At 37.2% G+C, this 16825-nt stretch overlaps 1 protein-coding gene across 1 annotated transcript in view; it reads right to left on the reverse strand.

Moving 5' to 3' along the window:
- Nucleotides 1-2193: 2193 nt before the first annotated feature.
- Nucleotides 2194-16825, reverse strand: part of LOC107554853 (ciliary neurotrophic factor receptor subunit alpha-like) — a 186033-nt gene continuing 171401 nt past the window's right edge. Inside the window, exons 7-9 of the mRNA XM_016237493.1 lie at nucleotides 13372-13561; nucleotides 8875-8992; nucleotides 2194-3099 (exon numbers count right to left, since the gene is read on the reverse strand). Of these exons, the coding sequence (XP_016092979.1) occupies nucleotide 3099; nucleotides 8875-8992; nucleotides 13372-13561 (309 nt within the window). The 3' untranslated portion in view covers nucleotides 2194-3098. The remainder of the gene's footprint in view (nucleotides 3100-8874; nucleotides 8993-13371; nucleotides 13562-16825) is intronic.

Consider the following 16825-nt stretch of genomic DNA (forward strand, 5'->3'; position numbering starts at 1 on the left):
TCTCTTCCACCTTCAATACCACGACTGACCCTTGAGCAAGGCACCGAACCCTCAACTGCTCCCCGGGTGCCGCAGCATAAATGGCTGCCCACTGCTCCGGGTGTGTGTTCACTGCTGTGTGTGTGTGTTCACTGCTGTGTGTGTGTGCACTTTGGATGGGTTAAATGCAGAGCACTAATTCCGAGTATGGGTCACCATACTTCACATGCCACATGTCATGTCACGTCACTATGGTTGCATAGGCAGACAATACTTCTTGTGAACAGGACCTTTCGATACTCACACCTGTAAGTAAATGTGGTCGTCAATCCCAAACACTGACATCTGAATGTAGCTTATAATTCATTTCAGAGCCGACAGGAGATATTCGTCTCCTTACAGCAACCTCTTGTATGGCTTCAGAAGACTTGGAATATAGCACTTGTTTTATTAGAAGAAAGGTCATGGGTTTGAAACGGTGAGTAAATGATTCAAATTTCCTTTTTGTGCTAAACTACTACTTTAACAGAATGGTATTTGCAAGTGTGCATAAACACAAATGACAGCCTACAAAAAAGATATGAAGAAAAAAATAAAGTACCATGAGCCATTTATATAAATGACTGCAGAGTGTTTTATGGTTTTATGGATGTTTTGCAGAGACACAGGATGCTTTAATTGAACGTTCCAAATGCCATAATCTGTAATCTTCTTCAACCTCATCTTCCAGTGTTAGCTCACAGTCAAAGGAAAACATTTATCAAGATTCTTTATCCAATAGTCAGAAGGGTGGCTTATACTAGATCAGTGCTTCTCAACTGGTGGGTCGTCTTTTCAAAACACTTATGACAGTTTGTTAATATTTTATTTTGGTTGCAAATTTGTATAGCCTTGTGCCGGGTTCAGACTACACAGTATTTTTATCGGTCACGATAGTCACTGTGTCAGATTACACGATTTTGACTCATAAAATCTTGTCGTGTCGTGGACAAGAAACACGTCAGACTACACGTTGCTTCCCGACCGTTCATGATGTTCATGATGTCATCAAGAAGGCGGAACTAGCGACTGACTTCCGAAAACAAGAGTGTAAACATTGTTGAAGCGCTTCCGCTATAGTTCGCCAGCATTTACCTTTCTTTGTTCTGCCGTGGTAGTCCCTCGATGACACATCATACAGGCCGGAGTACTGTTGTCACAGCTCCACGAACCTTTCCTCCATCTCATAATTATTTAGTTTCGCCATGTTTGAAACCTTTGTATGAAAGAGCTTCTGTGCTGCTATTGGTCAACGTCACCAATGTGACAGAACTCGTCATGGACGACGGAAAAAAAATTAAACATGCTAGTCTTTCTGTCGTGAAGCATCGCAGACGCGGAATCGGTTGTCGTCCACTATGACACACTACACGAGTTGAAACGATGGAATCTTGCGTCCTGAATCCCATTGTCGTTTATGAATCCCCACGACACGCTACGTCAAGCAAATCGTGGCAAAATTGGACTAAAATCGTGTAGTCTGAACCAGGCATAACTCATACATTTTCATGTTTGCTTGCTTCTACTTATAGTTGGGTTTAGGAGTGGCCCTTCATGCTTACTGTTATTCAAAAGATTGAATCCATATAAAATCGGTACCTTGTAAAATAGTTATGTTTTCTCATGCAATCGAGTTGGTTCTGGTAGGCCCTGCGGTTGGCTGGTGAAAAAATGCCAAATGTTATGCTATTTTTCAACAAATTAATTTGTCCCTTGATAAAAGTTAGATAACATTGGTCAACATCCTCAAAATCCACAAACAAAACTATGCAAAATATTACCCAGACTTCGTTAAATACAGGTTTTAAGGACTATTTTGTAAAGAATTTTGGTATTGTGTTGGATCGCCAGTATTAAACCAGTTGAGAAATGCAACACGATCAACGATAGACATGAACAAAAAGACTGACAGGTTCTACTCATTGTGAAATGGTCACATTTAATGAACAACTTCTCATTTTATATACATCTATAAAAAGAACCCAGATACAGGTTACAAGAATCTAAAGCTAATACATACATTATTAAATAATAAACTTTTCTCATGTTAAAGATACATAGCATAGTTTACAAAATATGATCAAGGAGAATTGAGCAATTATGAAGGTTTGAAAAGAAAGAGAAAGAAGAAAAAGGCAAACCACAAACAAATAAACAAAAAGGTTCTAAGGTTCTAAAATTATATTTTATTCAATGATAACAAAGCCAAACGATATGTCTTGAAGAAGGTAGTATTAAACTGTGATATTTACTAGAAAAGTCTGCAAAAACTGATGGTGAAAGGCAAATAGGCAAAGAATGAAAAGATGTTTCAGAACGGTGCTTAATCTTCAGATGGTCTGACACGACACGTTGTTCTTCCTGTTACAAAAGGCGGTCCAGAACAGTCCAAACCAATTTGTTATTTACAGTTTCAACTTCTCTGTGTCCAGGGGCCAAAAAAATGATAAACGAAAAAGCGGTAAACAAAAAGAATACAACAGATATCAAATGATGGCCTTCAAAATAAATGTGTTACTCTTCAGTCTTTGAAGCTCGTGAAGATTTCGTACTGCCAGTTTCAATCCCTTACAGACACAGGTTTGGGGAAGCTAGGGATCATGGGGAAAAAAAGAAAAACAGTCCAAGTCTTTGGCATGATGAGTTAGCTGTATGTCGTGGAAATCGATGTTACACAAAATTAGCTTTTTCTGTCCTTGGAACAGTTTGAAGAATCGAAGTGGGCTGAAAAATCTTGTGACAAATGAAAATGAGGTGGATGCATTTTGTTTTGTTTTGTTTGTTTGATTTCTTCTTGTGCTGCCAGGCAGGTGAGTCTCGTGTCCCCAAATCTTTTGCTCCCCTGGGGTTCGGTTCCTGTGTCTGCGTCTGGTCTGTCATCGTCAGAGATGTTGAAATGTTTTATTGTTCTTTTGTCTTCCTTTTGTAAATGTCAGCGTGTATTAATCTTTCTAGGTCTTTTTTTCTTTTGTGAGAAAAAGAATTTGAATTAAATTATCAATGCACGATATCTATTAACATGTGCAAAATAGAAATAGAAGACTCCTCATTTTTTTCTCCACAGGAATGAAGCTTACACATCTGGAAAAATGAAGAAAAGAACATATGTGTTAGCTTTGTGCAATCATTCATATAGTACTTCAAGGGCAAAAATACATTTTGCAAAAATGTTTAATGATAATTATAGCATTCTCCAAAATATCATGTATTATTACTAAAATAAAACTATGATAACTAGTTGTATGCGTCATCTAAATAAACAATATAGAAAGTTTCTTAAAACTGTATCTATCTATCTATCTATCTATCTATCTATCTATCTATCTATCTATCTATCTATCTATCTATCTATCTATCTATCTATCTATCTATCTATCTATCTATCTATCTGTCTGTCTGTCTGTCTATCGTCTGTCTGTCTGTCTGTCTATCTATCGTCTGTCTGTCTGTCTGTCTGTCTGGCCTCCAGGCGAGTACCAGCGGCAGGCCTGACAAGACCTTTGCCAGCTGGAGGGTGATATAACTGCCGTCCGCTCACCTGTGCATGTGGGTGAGCTGAGGTCAAGCCACTTAGGTGCAGTGTGAGGCCAGACTCATACTGTAAGCTAATGCACATGCTCATTGTTTGCATGTGGTTTCATTGGACTTGCTTGTGTTCTTGCATTGCTGTGGTGGTGACAAACCTCAGTGCTCAGGGATTTAGCTCAAGAGTTAGCTTTAAATATGTTGGGCAAAGTTGTGGCTTTGAATCGCAGGCAAAACATGAATCTTGCACTTACTAAAATCTCTTGGGGTCTGTTGAATATAGTGTATGTGTAAAAATGTTCATGTCTGTATTGGTTGTTAGCGGGATCACAGGCATTACTATGGTAGCGCCATTTAAGGTGCTGGAAGCGTTTTGGTAACTTCAACCACACACCCTCTCTCCAAAACTCTGCCCTCTAAAGACATACTTAAATTGATGTCAGCAATCCCAAATAGTCTTTCTGTATTTATCTGTCTGTCTGTCTGTCATTTGTTTGTTCGTTCGTTTATTTGGTCTGTCTATCTGTCTGTATGTGTATCTATCTGTCTGTCTGTCGTCTGTCTGTTTGTTTGTCTGTCTGCCTGTCTATCTCTCATCTGTCTGTCTGTCTATCTGTCTCTCTGTCTCTCTGTCTAGCTATCATCTATCTGTCTCTCTGTCTATCTATCATCTGTCTGTCTATCTATCTGTCTGTCTGTCTGTCTTTCGTCTGTCTATCTGTCTGTCTATCGGTCTTTCTTTCGTCTGTCTGTCTATCGTCTGTCTGTCTGTCTGTCTGTCTGTCTGTCTTTCTGTCTATCGTCTGTCTGTCTGTTTGTAATCTATCTATCTACGCTCTCAGAAATAAAGGTACAACTGCTGTCACTGGGGCAGTACCTTTTCAAAAGGTACACTTTTGTAACTATTAGGTTCTAATATGTACACTTTAAGAACCAATATGTACCTTTAATGTACCAAAATGGACCCTTTAGGTTCAAATAAGTACCTTTTGAAAAGGTACCACCCCAGTGACAGCTGCTGTACCTTTATTTCTGAGAGTGTATCTATCTATCTATCTATCTATCTATCTATCTATCTATCTATCTATCTATCTATCTATCTATCTATCTATCTATCTATCTATCTATCTATCTATCTATCTTTATTTTTTCCACAGAAGTGATTCTCATTATCAAAGTAATTTTACATAACTTTATTTATTTATTTATGCAGAAATCATGATCACTATACAACAAACATGATGTATAAATAATTTACAGTTTAAATAATTCTTCATTTTTTTCATGTTAGCATAATTACAATTACATTTGTGGTGTAACTGTAATAAAATTGGAGTGGAGAAATATGTGCTTAATTGTCATTGAAATAATTGTAATAATACATCATTAGAATGGCTCTAAAGTAGGCTTCATTTTATTTACACAAAATTATTTCCTACTTCTTTGTGATTTGGTGTGAAATACGACCTGGACATGAACTTGACAGATTTTGCATGCTACATAACTTCTGAACCTTGGAATGGCTGCTAGATTTAGTCACCGTGTTAGTGTAACTTCAAATAAATGACTTAGTCAACTCCTTAAACGAATCTGAAAACATTCCCCAACTGAGTACTTTTATACAGCGGTCAGCCTACAACAATTTAAATTACCAACACAGTATTGCAAATGAGAACAAGCAGGGGCCAATGAGAGCAATATCCAAATGGCTCCCACTTCATGCCAGTGGGAAGATGTAATTGGTGAGCAGTCACCCGTGATGTTGCCTTTAATTTTGTCTTGGCCTGTTACGGGCTGACCAATTAAATCTCGCTCAGAATGGCTTGGTGCCGAGGTGTAAGGCGAAGGTATTTCAGCGTGTATGTGGCCGTCTCGGGAGGACAAACACATCCTACCCCTGAGGCGCTATCATATACTTCCTCCTGCCTTCCAGCTCCATGCATGAGCTTGCTTTAATTAGAGATAGGCTCGTTATGCCGTGTTGCTGAGTTGGAGATAACAGGCGTGCTGTAAACATATGGCCCGAGTGCTAATGAATTTCAGGCTTGTTACTCGACTATCTCCTCCTGCTTTCTGATCGATGAGGTTTATGTGGATTTAAGCACCAGTAACCGGGTCCGTCCCTCAGTTTCTCAGGCGTTCTGGGTGGATTGTGCTGGTCTAATGAGCCGATGGTCTCTGGTTGGGTGTCCTGTATTGTATCTCTACAGTTTTTCAGGATGGACGCCACACTGTAATGGTGTCTAAGAGTGTTCATTTCACATAATTACCAGAAAGCCCAATAGTCTTTGTTTTGAGAGGGAAACTCTTCCAGTAGTCTGCCGATATCTAGTCCATTGGGTGTTGTACTTAGGACTGTCAAGAGCGATACAAAATCACGTTCTGGAAGTACTGTGAGCACTTGGAAAATGCATATGTCTGAGTGGAGTTAAGACCACCACCTTCTAGACTCAAACCCAGATCCACTAAGACCTAAACCAAAACCAGACCCCCTGAGACCAAGATCAATACCAGACCCGTGAGACTACGATCAATACCAGACTCCTTAAGACTCAGAACAATACCAGACCACTTTAATACCTACATCACTAGCACACCCCAATTACCCAGCCCAGACCTCCTAAGATCCAGATCAATAGCAGAACCACTAAAGCTGAAAATATACTTCCCTTGTTCGCATTCCGCTCATGCTCACAGACTGTTTGAGTGACATAATTTTTGTCATCAGTACTGTCTGTCGAGGTCTGCGCACACATCCTAGTTTTTGTGTCCGCGTGGACTTGTGCAGAGACAACAGCACATGTGGAAGTTATTTGAGTCTTTGAAAAGAATGGTCTACAAGATGGAGCTTTAAGACCCAGACCAGACCCCCTAAAGCAATACCAGTCCATCCAGACGAAAACCAGAACCCTAAGATCCAAACCTAGACAAATACCAGACCCACTAAGATCCAGATCAATACCAGAACCACTAAGATCCAGATCTACACTAAGACTAGACTTCTCAAGGCCTGCATCCAGACTAAGGGGCATTACACTACACCGTTTTCAACTATAAAAAGGTATATTTTTTATTGTCCATTTACACGACAACAGCATTTTGGGGGCCTGAAAACGTAAACTTTTGAAAACAGCTTTCAAAGTGCAGGTTTTTGTAAAAGATACCATTATCGTCTCGATGTAAACTACAAAATCGTAAATTTATGAAAACAATGATGCCATGCGCATGCTTATTACGTATTCAGTATATAGGGATGCGTAAAATGCATATATGCACATAGTGTTTCTCAACATCGCCAACTACTGGCGTTTTTTAGTTGTTTTTACTAATCCGTGTGAACGCGAACCATTTTGACAACTTTGTTATCTGTATGTGAAACTTTTCAAAAATGCAAGGTAACACTTTTCAGTTTTTTAGTACATTGTTGTTGTGTAAACATACCTTAAAGAGATAGTTCACCCAAAAATTAAAATTGCATTGCTGTCTATGCAGGGTCAGAAAGCTCTCGGACTTCATCAAAAATATCTTAATTTGTGTTCCGAATATGAACGAAGGTCTTACGAGTTTGGAACGACATGAGGGTCATTAATGCAGTAATTAGGGAGTAATTAATGACAGAATTTTAATTTTTTTGGTGAACTACTTTAAGACTTGAGAAAAAAAGTTTGTCTATTTCAATTAACTGAACTGAGAAATTGGTAAATGTATTGCAGCATTCATTTACTAATATAAATACATTTTGTAAATGGGCTGCTTAGCCCTTCTTCTGAATTCTTCATAAGGGTACGGCAATACAGTGCCAAGTAGTGGCTGACTTAATTATCACCATTAGTACCTTGGAAATAGATAATTGTGTCTTGTCTGAGACCCAGACCCCGACTAGAAGTGCGGTCCTTCCTTTATAAAGTGCAGTCATTTCTATTGGAATCCAAACGCCTGGGAATTTTGCATGAAGGCGAAAGGTTTCCCCTTGTAGATTTCATAATGGGTTCAAGTTGGTTATGTGGATTCGCCATGTTGACCAACAGAAACCTGCTTGTATGGTTTTTGTGTGAGCTGTGCTTCATGCCTCACTACACTACTGACAATGAACCTTTTTGCCAAATTTAGCCAACAAAGACTAATTGAGTTTGGTGAACTTTCAGTGAACTACTTCAAGTTTTAAGACCCAAACCAAGACATTGAGTAATGAGACCCAGATCAAGGCATATTTTATGTGGTCTATAGCGGTCTGAAGACCAAAACCACAAAAATCAAGACTCCAACTCTGATAATGAGGGGACCAAACATGACACAGCTTTGGTTACTCACTGAGTTAAAAAATCTCTTTAATAAACTATGTGCATTAGGGCTATCAAAATAAATGTGAATTTCGAATATTCGTCGAATAAAAACAAAAAAAATCCACATTCGAATACAAAAATGTTGCATTTGAATTTTAGGTCTACGTCAGCCGTCAGGCAGCCTTATCAGTGGCGCACGAATGCGACGACAATGTAAGAGTCATTGCATTTTAATGCTTTTGTTAGCCTCACACAGAACGCAAATTTATCACATTTTCTAGCGGGGCATCTATCAGCATTGCACTCGTGTCTCGCACAAGAGAGTGGCATGTTTAGAAAGCCATGTAAAATTAATGTTAGTTCAACTTTTAAAAAACATGTCTCACACGCGGTTTTCCCCCATCCCACTCATGTTTTTAAATGAAGAAAGTAGCCTGCTCTTTGTGATTGGTTTTCGGTCCTTTGAATTAAACTATGCATACATGCATGGTGTTGTTTTTTTTCTAATTGTTTAAGCAACTTTATTAATTATATATGGTTTGTAAACATTATTTGAAACACTATGCACTTTTTTTTCCAAAGATAGTCGTGTTATTTTATTACGCTTTGAAGAAACGTGCATAATATTTTGCTCGATGCGCCATCTTGTGGCCTCAGGAGAGAAGCCAAAAGCTTTTTTTCCAGCTAACTGAAATTATGCCTTTTAAATTAGAATATAATTCGAATTTTGATCATATTTAAGTGGAAAATTCGAATTTAGTTTTTTTCCTAATGTGCATAAGTTCTGACTATTAGTTAGTTATTGGTGTCTCAAGTGTATTGTGAGCTTGTATTGTACATAATTAGGAAAAGTGAAGTCCAGCTGCATGAATAATATGGTAATCCGCTTATGATGTATAAATGCTATGTCAGAGATTATGCTCGTACATTGCTCATTATTCATACCTCATGCATTGTTCACATTGTTTCATTGAAAGCTCATGATTCTTTCTCACATAAGATCAGTGAATTAGATGCATGGAAATAGCATTGCAGTGAGGTCACGTACCACATGATGGACAGCAGGACGCAGGCCAGGAGCAGGTGGGTTGACCAGAGAAGGGTGGAGCAGGCCGCTGTGGGTTCACCCACTCGTGGTGCGGCTGAAGGCGGTCCAGGGGTGGTTTCTGCCAGGGGAGAAGGAAATTGTCATTATTTCTAAGGAATGGGTTTGTAAATGCATGGTTTTGTGTACAAAATATGGATGAATGACACAAAATGACATTTTACTAATTTGTTAATGCCTTCAAAAATACATTAAAAAGCAATACATTCAATGACTTGAACACAATGAACATGTTTTCAAATGTGTTTTTAATCTTTTTAAAAAACATTTTAGCTATATATAAAAAAACTTTTAAAGTCATGCGGTGCGACCAACACCAATAACTCCCAACAGACCATCATGACTATGTGTCAAGGTGAATAAGTCACTTACAATATTGAATAATTTGACCTTTTTATGACTAGGCAAAGTAATTTCAGGTTATTAAATGTCACGTGGTGCAACCATAAAAAAAAAAACATTTTAGTGATAATTAAGATACAGTATATACATTCATTTATTTTCAGAGTGTAAGAACAATATCATATTGCTTTTTACTTTGATTATGCCACTTTTGTTTGATGGTGTATAGATATTAAATGATAAAAAAGCCATTAAAAATGAATGGATATATGTTGGAAAACATTAATAAGATATATTTACTCACCCCTACCAGTACATAAAAACAAAATGAACCATGATTGGTCACTTTACATCTCAGTTAGGCAGTCTCTTCCTGTGTAAGTGAGTGGGTCTTGGCCCAATGATTGGACCCGATTTTAAACCACGTGTCAAAAGTCTGGTTACATGAGGCATTCATTGTAATAAAATAAACTTTATAATACAATACCATTAGAACAATATTTTGAGTTAACTAAACAACTGCTCCACTGCCATCTGAACATTTTCATGCTGTGCGATTTTAAATGCAATTGACTTCACAACTGCAAGTAGATATTAGTTATTGTTTTTATATCGCTTGTTTATTGTATTATTTCGTGCCGTGTGACAATGTGTGAAACGACTCCCTGAAAAACACTGCAGATAAAGTAGAAAGAGCTGTCTCGCGCAATGACTCTCATCTCAAATTAAGCAAATAAAATGCTGAAATAACAAGCAAAGGAGAAATTATTACAAGGACGTTCTCCTGTTTTACCCAGGAGGAAAGAAAGAAAAGCTTTTAGAGAGAGCGTTTTGACACACAGCTCACAAAACTAGCGTGCAATTCTGCTGACTTTTTGATTCTTTTCCTCCGTTCCAAGTATAGTGTGGATTAAATACGCTGAGTGCATGGAGGGGTAGAAACTCAATACTGTCTGCTGGATCAAACTGAGCAGGGCAGCCGTCACTAGATATTACTTTTAATAACAGTCATCAAGTTGTCAGTGCTATTTATAAAACAAAATTTACATAGGTTATCACTAGGGTTTTCAAGTCAAGATTCTCTTTGTCCACCCCGAAAGGACCACAGTATCAGAACTCGTAAATCCCAAACTGGGACACAGTGAAACTAATATTGCATATAGACCATCAGAAATTCAGCTTTATTTATTGTTTTCTCTTTTTGGCGACTGAATCACTCAAAATACAAGCACAAAGATAAATTGTAACCATAACTATACAAAAGCGTACAGAAATGACTTACTGTTGATCTGCACTTACTGCACACTCGGTTGACTAATACTATGCAATCCAAAAAATTTGGAGTTCATTTTATTATTATTATTTAAATAGTGTTTTACTTTCGTCTTTCATCTCTGACGAGATAATTTTGTCTGGCAGTAGTAGCTACACTGCATGATCGTCTTCTTTTTTTCCATCAAGGGCCAATATATGTTCCCCTGGAATTGATTTGCACGAGCATGTTTTACCTTTGTAAGGAAAATGTTTTATAATTACTTCATTGTATGTATCTGTGTTGTCTTTTATGACAAATACATACATTTAATCAATTGATTCAATAGTCTGTTACCAATAAAATCAACAAAAAACATCTTTACACCGCAAAGTTGGAACAAAAGCGACATATACATAGTCGATTATTTCCCTCAATATTATACTAATGATTATTAATGTATTAATGTTGATTAATAAAATACATTTAAATACGTTTTTGTGTTTGGGGAAACAATGCATCATATTTTGGCTACACAGAGAGAGAGAGAGAGAGAGAGAGAGAGAGAGAGAGAAAAAAGAACCGTTTATGAATTTATTTATTTGGTAACACTTTAGTATAGGGATCAATTCTCACTATTAACTAATTGCTTATTAGCATGCCTATTATTAACATAGTGGCTGTTTATTAGCACTTATAAAGCACATATTCTGCACCTAATACCTAAATTTAACAACTACCTTACTAACTATCAATAAGAAGCAAATTAGGAGTTTATTGAGACAAAAGTCATAGTTAAAGGTTTGTTAATAGCAAGAATTGAACCTTAAAATAAAGTGTGACCATTTGTTTGTTTGTTTATTTATTTATTTTAAGATTAAACAATTTTGAGAAAGATGGTTGTTTTAGGATGAAATTTTTTTTTATTTTTTTTTATTAATTATAAATTATATACTTAAACCATGCAAAGAACGTTCCTCATCACTGAAGCGGTCCATGACTTCAGTCTAGCACAAGTTACACACTCCTGCAAAAACGCACATTATAATCTGTGACGGTTTCTACACTGCAAAATAAATATATTTTTACATTGTATCTACACTGTTTATGAAAGAATTTGCAAGACTGCAGAACTCGGAGTACATGATAACAGGACTTAATGACTACAGACCTGTGGCCCTAACTTCTGTGGTCATGAAGACATTTGAGAGGTTGGTGTTGGCTTATCTGAAGGACATTACTGGACCCTTACTTGACCCCCTGCAGTTTGCTTACCGAGCAAACAGGTCCGTGAATGATGCAGTCAACATGGGACTGCACTTCATCCTGCAACATCTGGACAAAACAGGGACTTATGTGAGGATCCTGTTTGTGGACTTTAGCTCCGCTTTCAACACACTCATCCCAACACTTCTCCAGACCAAACTAACCCAGCTCTCTGTCCCTAGCTCTATCTGTCAATGGATCACCAGCTTTCTGACAGATAGGTGACAGCTAGTGAGAATTGGTAAATTCACATCCAACAGCCGCACCACCAGCACTGGCGCCCCTCAGGGTTGCGTCGATCCATCACATCCAAGCCATCTCCTTTTTGAACTTTTGCCATCTGGTCGGCGTTACGGAGCACCGAATACCAGGACAGCCAGGCACAAGAACAGTTTCTTTCCCCAGGCAATCTACCTCATGAACAGTTAATGTTCTCCCATTGTGCAATTAAAGTATGTGCAATAACCGTATACTTATTTATCACCCTAAATCCTAGTACTTCCCTACAACTTTATTTTATTCTATTCCTATTCTATCTATAGCACACATGTACATACAATTTATTCTTTTTTTGTGGTTTATATTTATGCATGTGCATTTTATTCACATCTTATTTTTATTATCTGTGTGTTGTTGTTGTCTCCGTGTACTGGAAGCTTGTGCCACTATAACAAATTCCTTGTATGTGCAAACATACTTGGCAATAAAGCTCTTTCTGACTCTGATTCTGATTCTGATGCTTAACAAAATTATATTGCGACACCCCTATAATGTGAATGAAGGGGTAGCGGTACAGTCCATAAAATATGTTGCACAGTTGAGAACGTGCGCATTGATCGATAAACTGAAGAGACGTGACTTTGATAGATTCTGTGATTGAGGAGATGAAAAAAAACACAAAAAAAACATGGTTTTCAAGATGAAGTGGCATTCAAAATCCATTTACTTCCATCATATGATGCATTTCAGGAAAGCAGAATTGTCAGTGAGGGAAAAAAAATGGAGAAAAAAATATTGTAATTTTATTCCAGGAACTGATTGGATGGTGAAAAGTGTCTGTAGAATGGAGTTGGGGCTGAATCCAGACCTTTGCAGTGGATTGTGAAGGACAACTCTCAGTTCTCAGTAGGCTTTGTGACTGGAGGCCGAAGGCCAAGCTACCAAGAGAATCCCAGTCTGTTTTCTTTTGGATAAATGGACTGAAGAACTGGACACAATTTGACCAGGAACATGAGCTGAGAAGGTAAACAGGGTTGATTTGAGTTCACACGGACTGTACATGGCTACTTCTGGTGTCAGATTAAATATGGTATCTCCTTTATAATTTTCATACTTAAACTTAACAGAACCTGATGTCAGTTCCTCATTAACCTCAGAGCGCATCAACTATTCATTTGTTGTTGAACCTCTCTGACAGCAGAGGGCAGCGCGACTTTGAGATGCAGGGCTCCAGACACTGTCTCCTCATTATCAGCCACTATTATTGTTTTATGGGAGAACAGAGATCACGGGGGGCAGACTGGAACGCCATTACAGTGAATAGGAGAGTAGTGTGCGTACGGTTGGCAGCTCATGCATACCTGGGATAATGTCGCTCTCGGTGGTGGAGGTGATGGGCTTGGGTTCCTCCATCCAGGGGGTGGCGTGGACCGCCACGCTCCAGTCGCTCCAAGTGCCGATCTCCATGTCCTTGGCCGCCAGTTGGATGATGTACTCTTTCCCTGCGTAGGCATCGGTGATGGTGTGGGAGGTGCTGTCAGAGAGCTCCACCTGTCAATCAATAACAAGAGAGCCAATCAGGGTTATGGAACTTCTGGGAATGATGTGTGCTGTTGATATGATTACATACGAGATGCACACCATGAAGAATGTTTCATTAGAGGTGTTTGTGGGAAAGGGTTGATCAGCGGTTTTTGGGTGGGTGGGGGGGGCTTCTTGCCATAGCTAACAGGAAATGATGGGTGCAGGGGTGGGTTGAGATCATGATGCAGGCTGGATTTGAATATGCAGCTTTCACATAAACAAGATGAAATTTCAATAATTGGAATTTAGGAGATTGCATAAATGCAAACATTAATCTGGTATTAAAAATAAATAAATAAATAAAACAAACGAATAACTATTAAATAAATAAATAATTTATATTTTCACATTTCTATAAAATTATCAGTACATCAAACATCTATTAAATTATATTGAAATTATAATAATATTACAATTATAATATATTAAAACATGTATATATTTTAAGATACTGCTCTATTGATAATTTATATATTTAATATAGATTATTTGTATAATAATAATACATATTTAATAAATAAATAAATAATATTTTCAAAATTATATAAAATGATCAGTATAGCAAATACTTATTAAAATTATATTGAATAATAATATTACAATTATAATATATTAAATAAAACATATATTTTATGATATTGATTTATTGATAATTTATATATTTAATATAGATTAATTGTCTTTGTATAATAATAATAATAATAATAATAATAATAATTTATAATTTCACATTTTTATAAAATTATCAGTATAACAAATATTGATTAAAATTATATTGAAATTATAATAACGACAATTATAACATATTAAATAAAACATTTATATCCTTTATGATATTGTTGTATTGATAATTTATATATTTAATATAGATTATTTGTTTTTGTATAATAATAATAATAATAATAATAATAATAATAATAATAATTTTATTTAAATAATTGCATTTAAAAACTATTTGAACGAATTGACTTAAATTAATAATCATAATGTTTTTTTTACCACTAGATTTGCATTTGTACTTGCATTTGTATAATGGCACTTTATAATTACATTAACATTTCAGTTAAAATAAAACATTTTTTGCACATTCTCATTGAAAATGCAATATGCCCAAACAACATGTCAGAGACCTCAAGTCTGTTGATAGTCCACTTCCTGTTTGTGTGCTGCAGTGGATTTGCACACACCTGAGGACCACCTGTGTACTCTTTGGTGCCTGTGCGTAATGAGGGTCACTTGACCACAACAGAGGAGGGCACAAAGAGGCTGGGAAGTCCCGTGCATGGCTTAGCCGCTTTGAGCGGGGGAAATTTGACTAATGCACTGCAGCTGAGGCCTGTGGAGGGAGATGAGTGATGGTAGAGACGGCTCAGCGTCTATGACTCATCCCGCGCATCCATCACTGGCCTGTCCTGCACCGCTGAAGCTCCAGTCTGCAACTCAAAATCATGTGCGCCGCTCAGACGCTCAATCTGTGCTTTTCTCACTCTTTATCTGTCACACAGAAGGACTGCGAAAAATTCTGAGCTTTCTTTTCCAATTTCTGAGTTGGAATGTGAATTTAATTGGCATTGACCACAGAATGTTGAACTGGAATGACAGGAAGAGACATTTTTAATTTAATTTAAATGTAAGTTGTTGTATGAGTCCAACGTTTTATTTGATTTTTTTGACAGAATGTGACTAGTTTTCATTATTTATTTTGACTTATTATGCCTTTTTGTTCTCTGATGTGTACATTTTATCAAGTGATAAGGCTTTAATTAAAATTTACCCACAGAGCAATGCAACATACACAAAAAATTTAACATAATTATAAAGTGGCATTATGCACAAATATGTAATGGTAACATATATATATATATATATGTATTCATTGCTCCCAGGTCTCCTAATTACAGCTGTACAACACAGAGAAAGAGTGAGTGGGAAAATTGGAGTGTGTATGCTGTGAGACTCAGAGAATACCTCATCTGCACCTGAGCTGCTCACAACAAAGACCAAAAGAGCTTTTTTCTGAATTTCCACAAGCAGCTTCTGCAAGTCTTTCCGTCTAGCGTGCGCAGAAAGATGCAGCATGTGTGGCGGTTAGTCTCCACATTTACATTTTAATTGAACTTTATCTTTCATAATTGGAAAAGAGAGCATTGCTCATTTCCCCAGCGCTCCTCAAAACCCACAAAACAAAAGCTGCATCCTTTTCATTTCTGATTAAACCACGTTTTCCGCGCTTTCCCCACAGTGGCCACTGAGCACCTGGGCTGTCAAGTGTTTGATTCGATTATTATCAAACTGCAATGTTTCGTCCATCTATTGTACTATATTTTGAGCTGAAATAAACTAAAATGGCTTTGAATTGTAAATGTGTGCTATTCATTCTCAAAATCCCATTCACTTTAATGACAGTTTCTCAGTTGCCGTGGCTATTTCTAAATGGATGTTATTGGAGAAAGAACGGTATTACCTATTACTTACCTATACATACGAATCACTGCAATTTCCAGTTGAAATGAACACAAGAGGCAGCAAAAGTAAAAGTAGTTCCGATTAAGAAAGCCTAATTTTCACACAATTGCTTGCACATTATTATGTTATAAAAAGACACACTTCTGCAGACTATCTACTGTATACTTGCTAAATGTAGAAGTTTATTTTCACAAGCAACATTTCGGTCCACTGATCTTCATCAGGCATGCCTGATAGATAGTTTTCGGGATTGCATCTTTATATATTTTCAACAGTTTTGTTGGACTATCTTTCCTACGCAGCTATCGTTTTTTTCAGGTGTGCTGAGTTTGTGTTGATTGAACATTATTATGTCAAGACTTCAAAACAATTTTAACATGCTGTGAAATTTGAAAACTGATACTTTTGATTGTTAGCGTCACATACAGTATGTATGGGTTTTCTAATGCAGTAGGTCTGCTCGATAGCCCACCCGATACGCAGGTGAAGCGCTCCTGTGAAAACTACAGTTCGACCAAACAGCTCAAGCCTGCGTAGAAGGAAATGAACATAGCAGGGTTTCATCAGCAAATGCGTTTTGATATCACTTTTGCATCGGGTAGGTTTAGAATTGGGTTTGGTGGTATTCACTGGACATTTCACTTTGAAACTGCTGCGAGACATAGAATAAGGTACATAATATCGGTGCTGCAAAAACATAACCACAAGCACACATTTCCAATGAGCCTGGGCTAGAAACATGTCTGGTAACAGTCATTATTTTTT

Source organism: Sinocyclocheilus grahami, unplaced genomic scaffold (genome assembly GCF_001515645.1).
Source record: "Sinocyclocheilus grahami isolate Dianchi unplaced genomic scaffold, SAMN03320097.WGS_v1.1 scaffold516.1, whole genome shotgun sequence".
Classification (NCBI taxonomy): domain Eukaryota; kingdom Metazoa; phylum Chordata; class Actinopteri; order Cypriniformes; family Cyprinidae; genus Sinocyclocheilus; species Sinocyclocheilus grahami.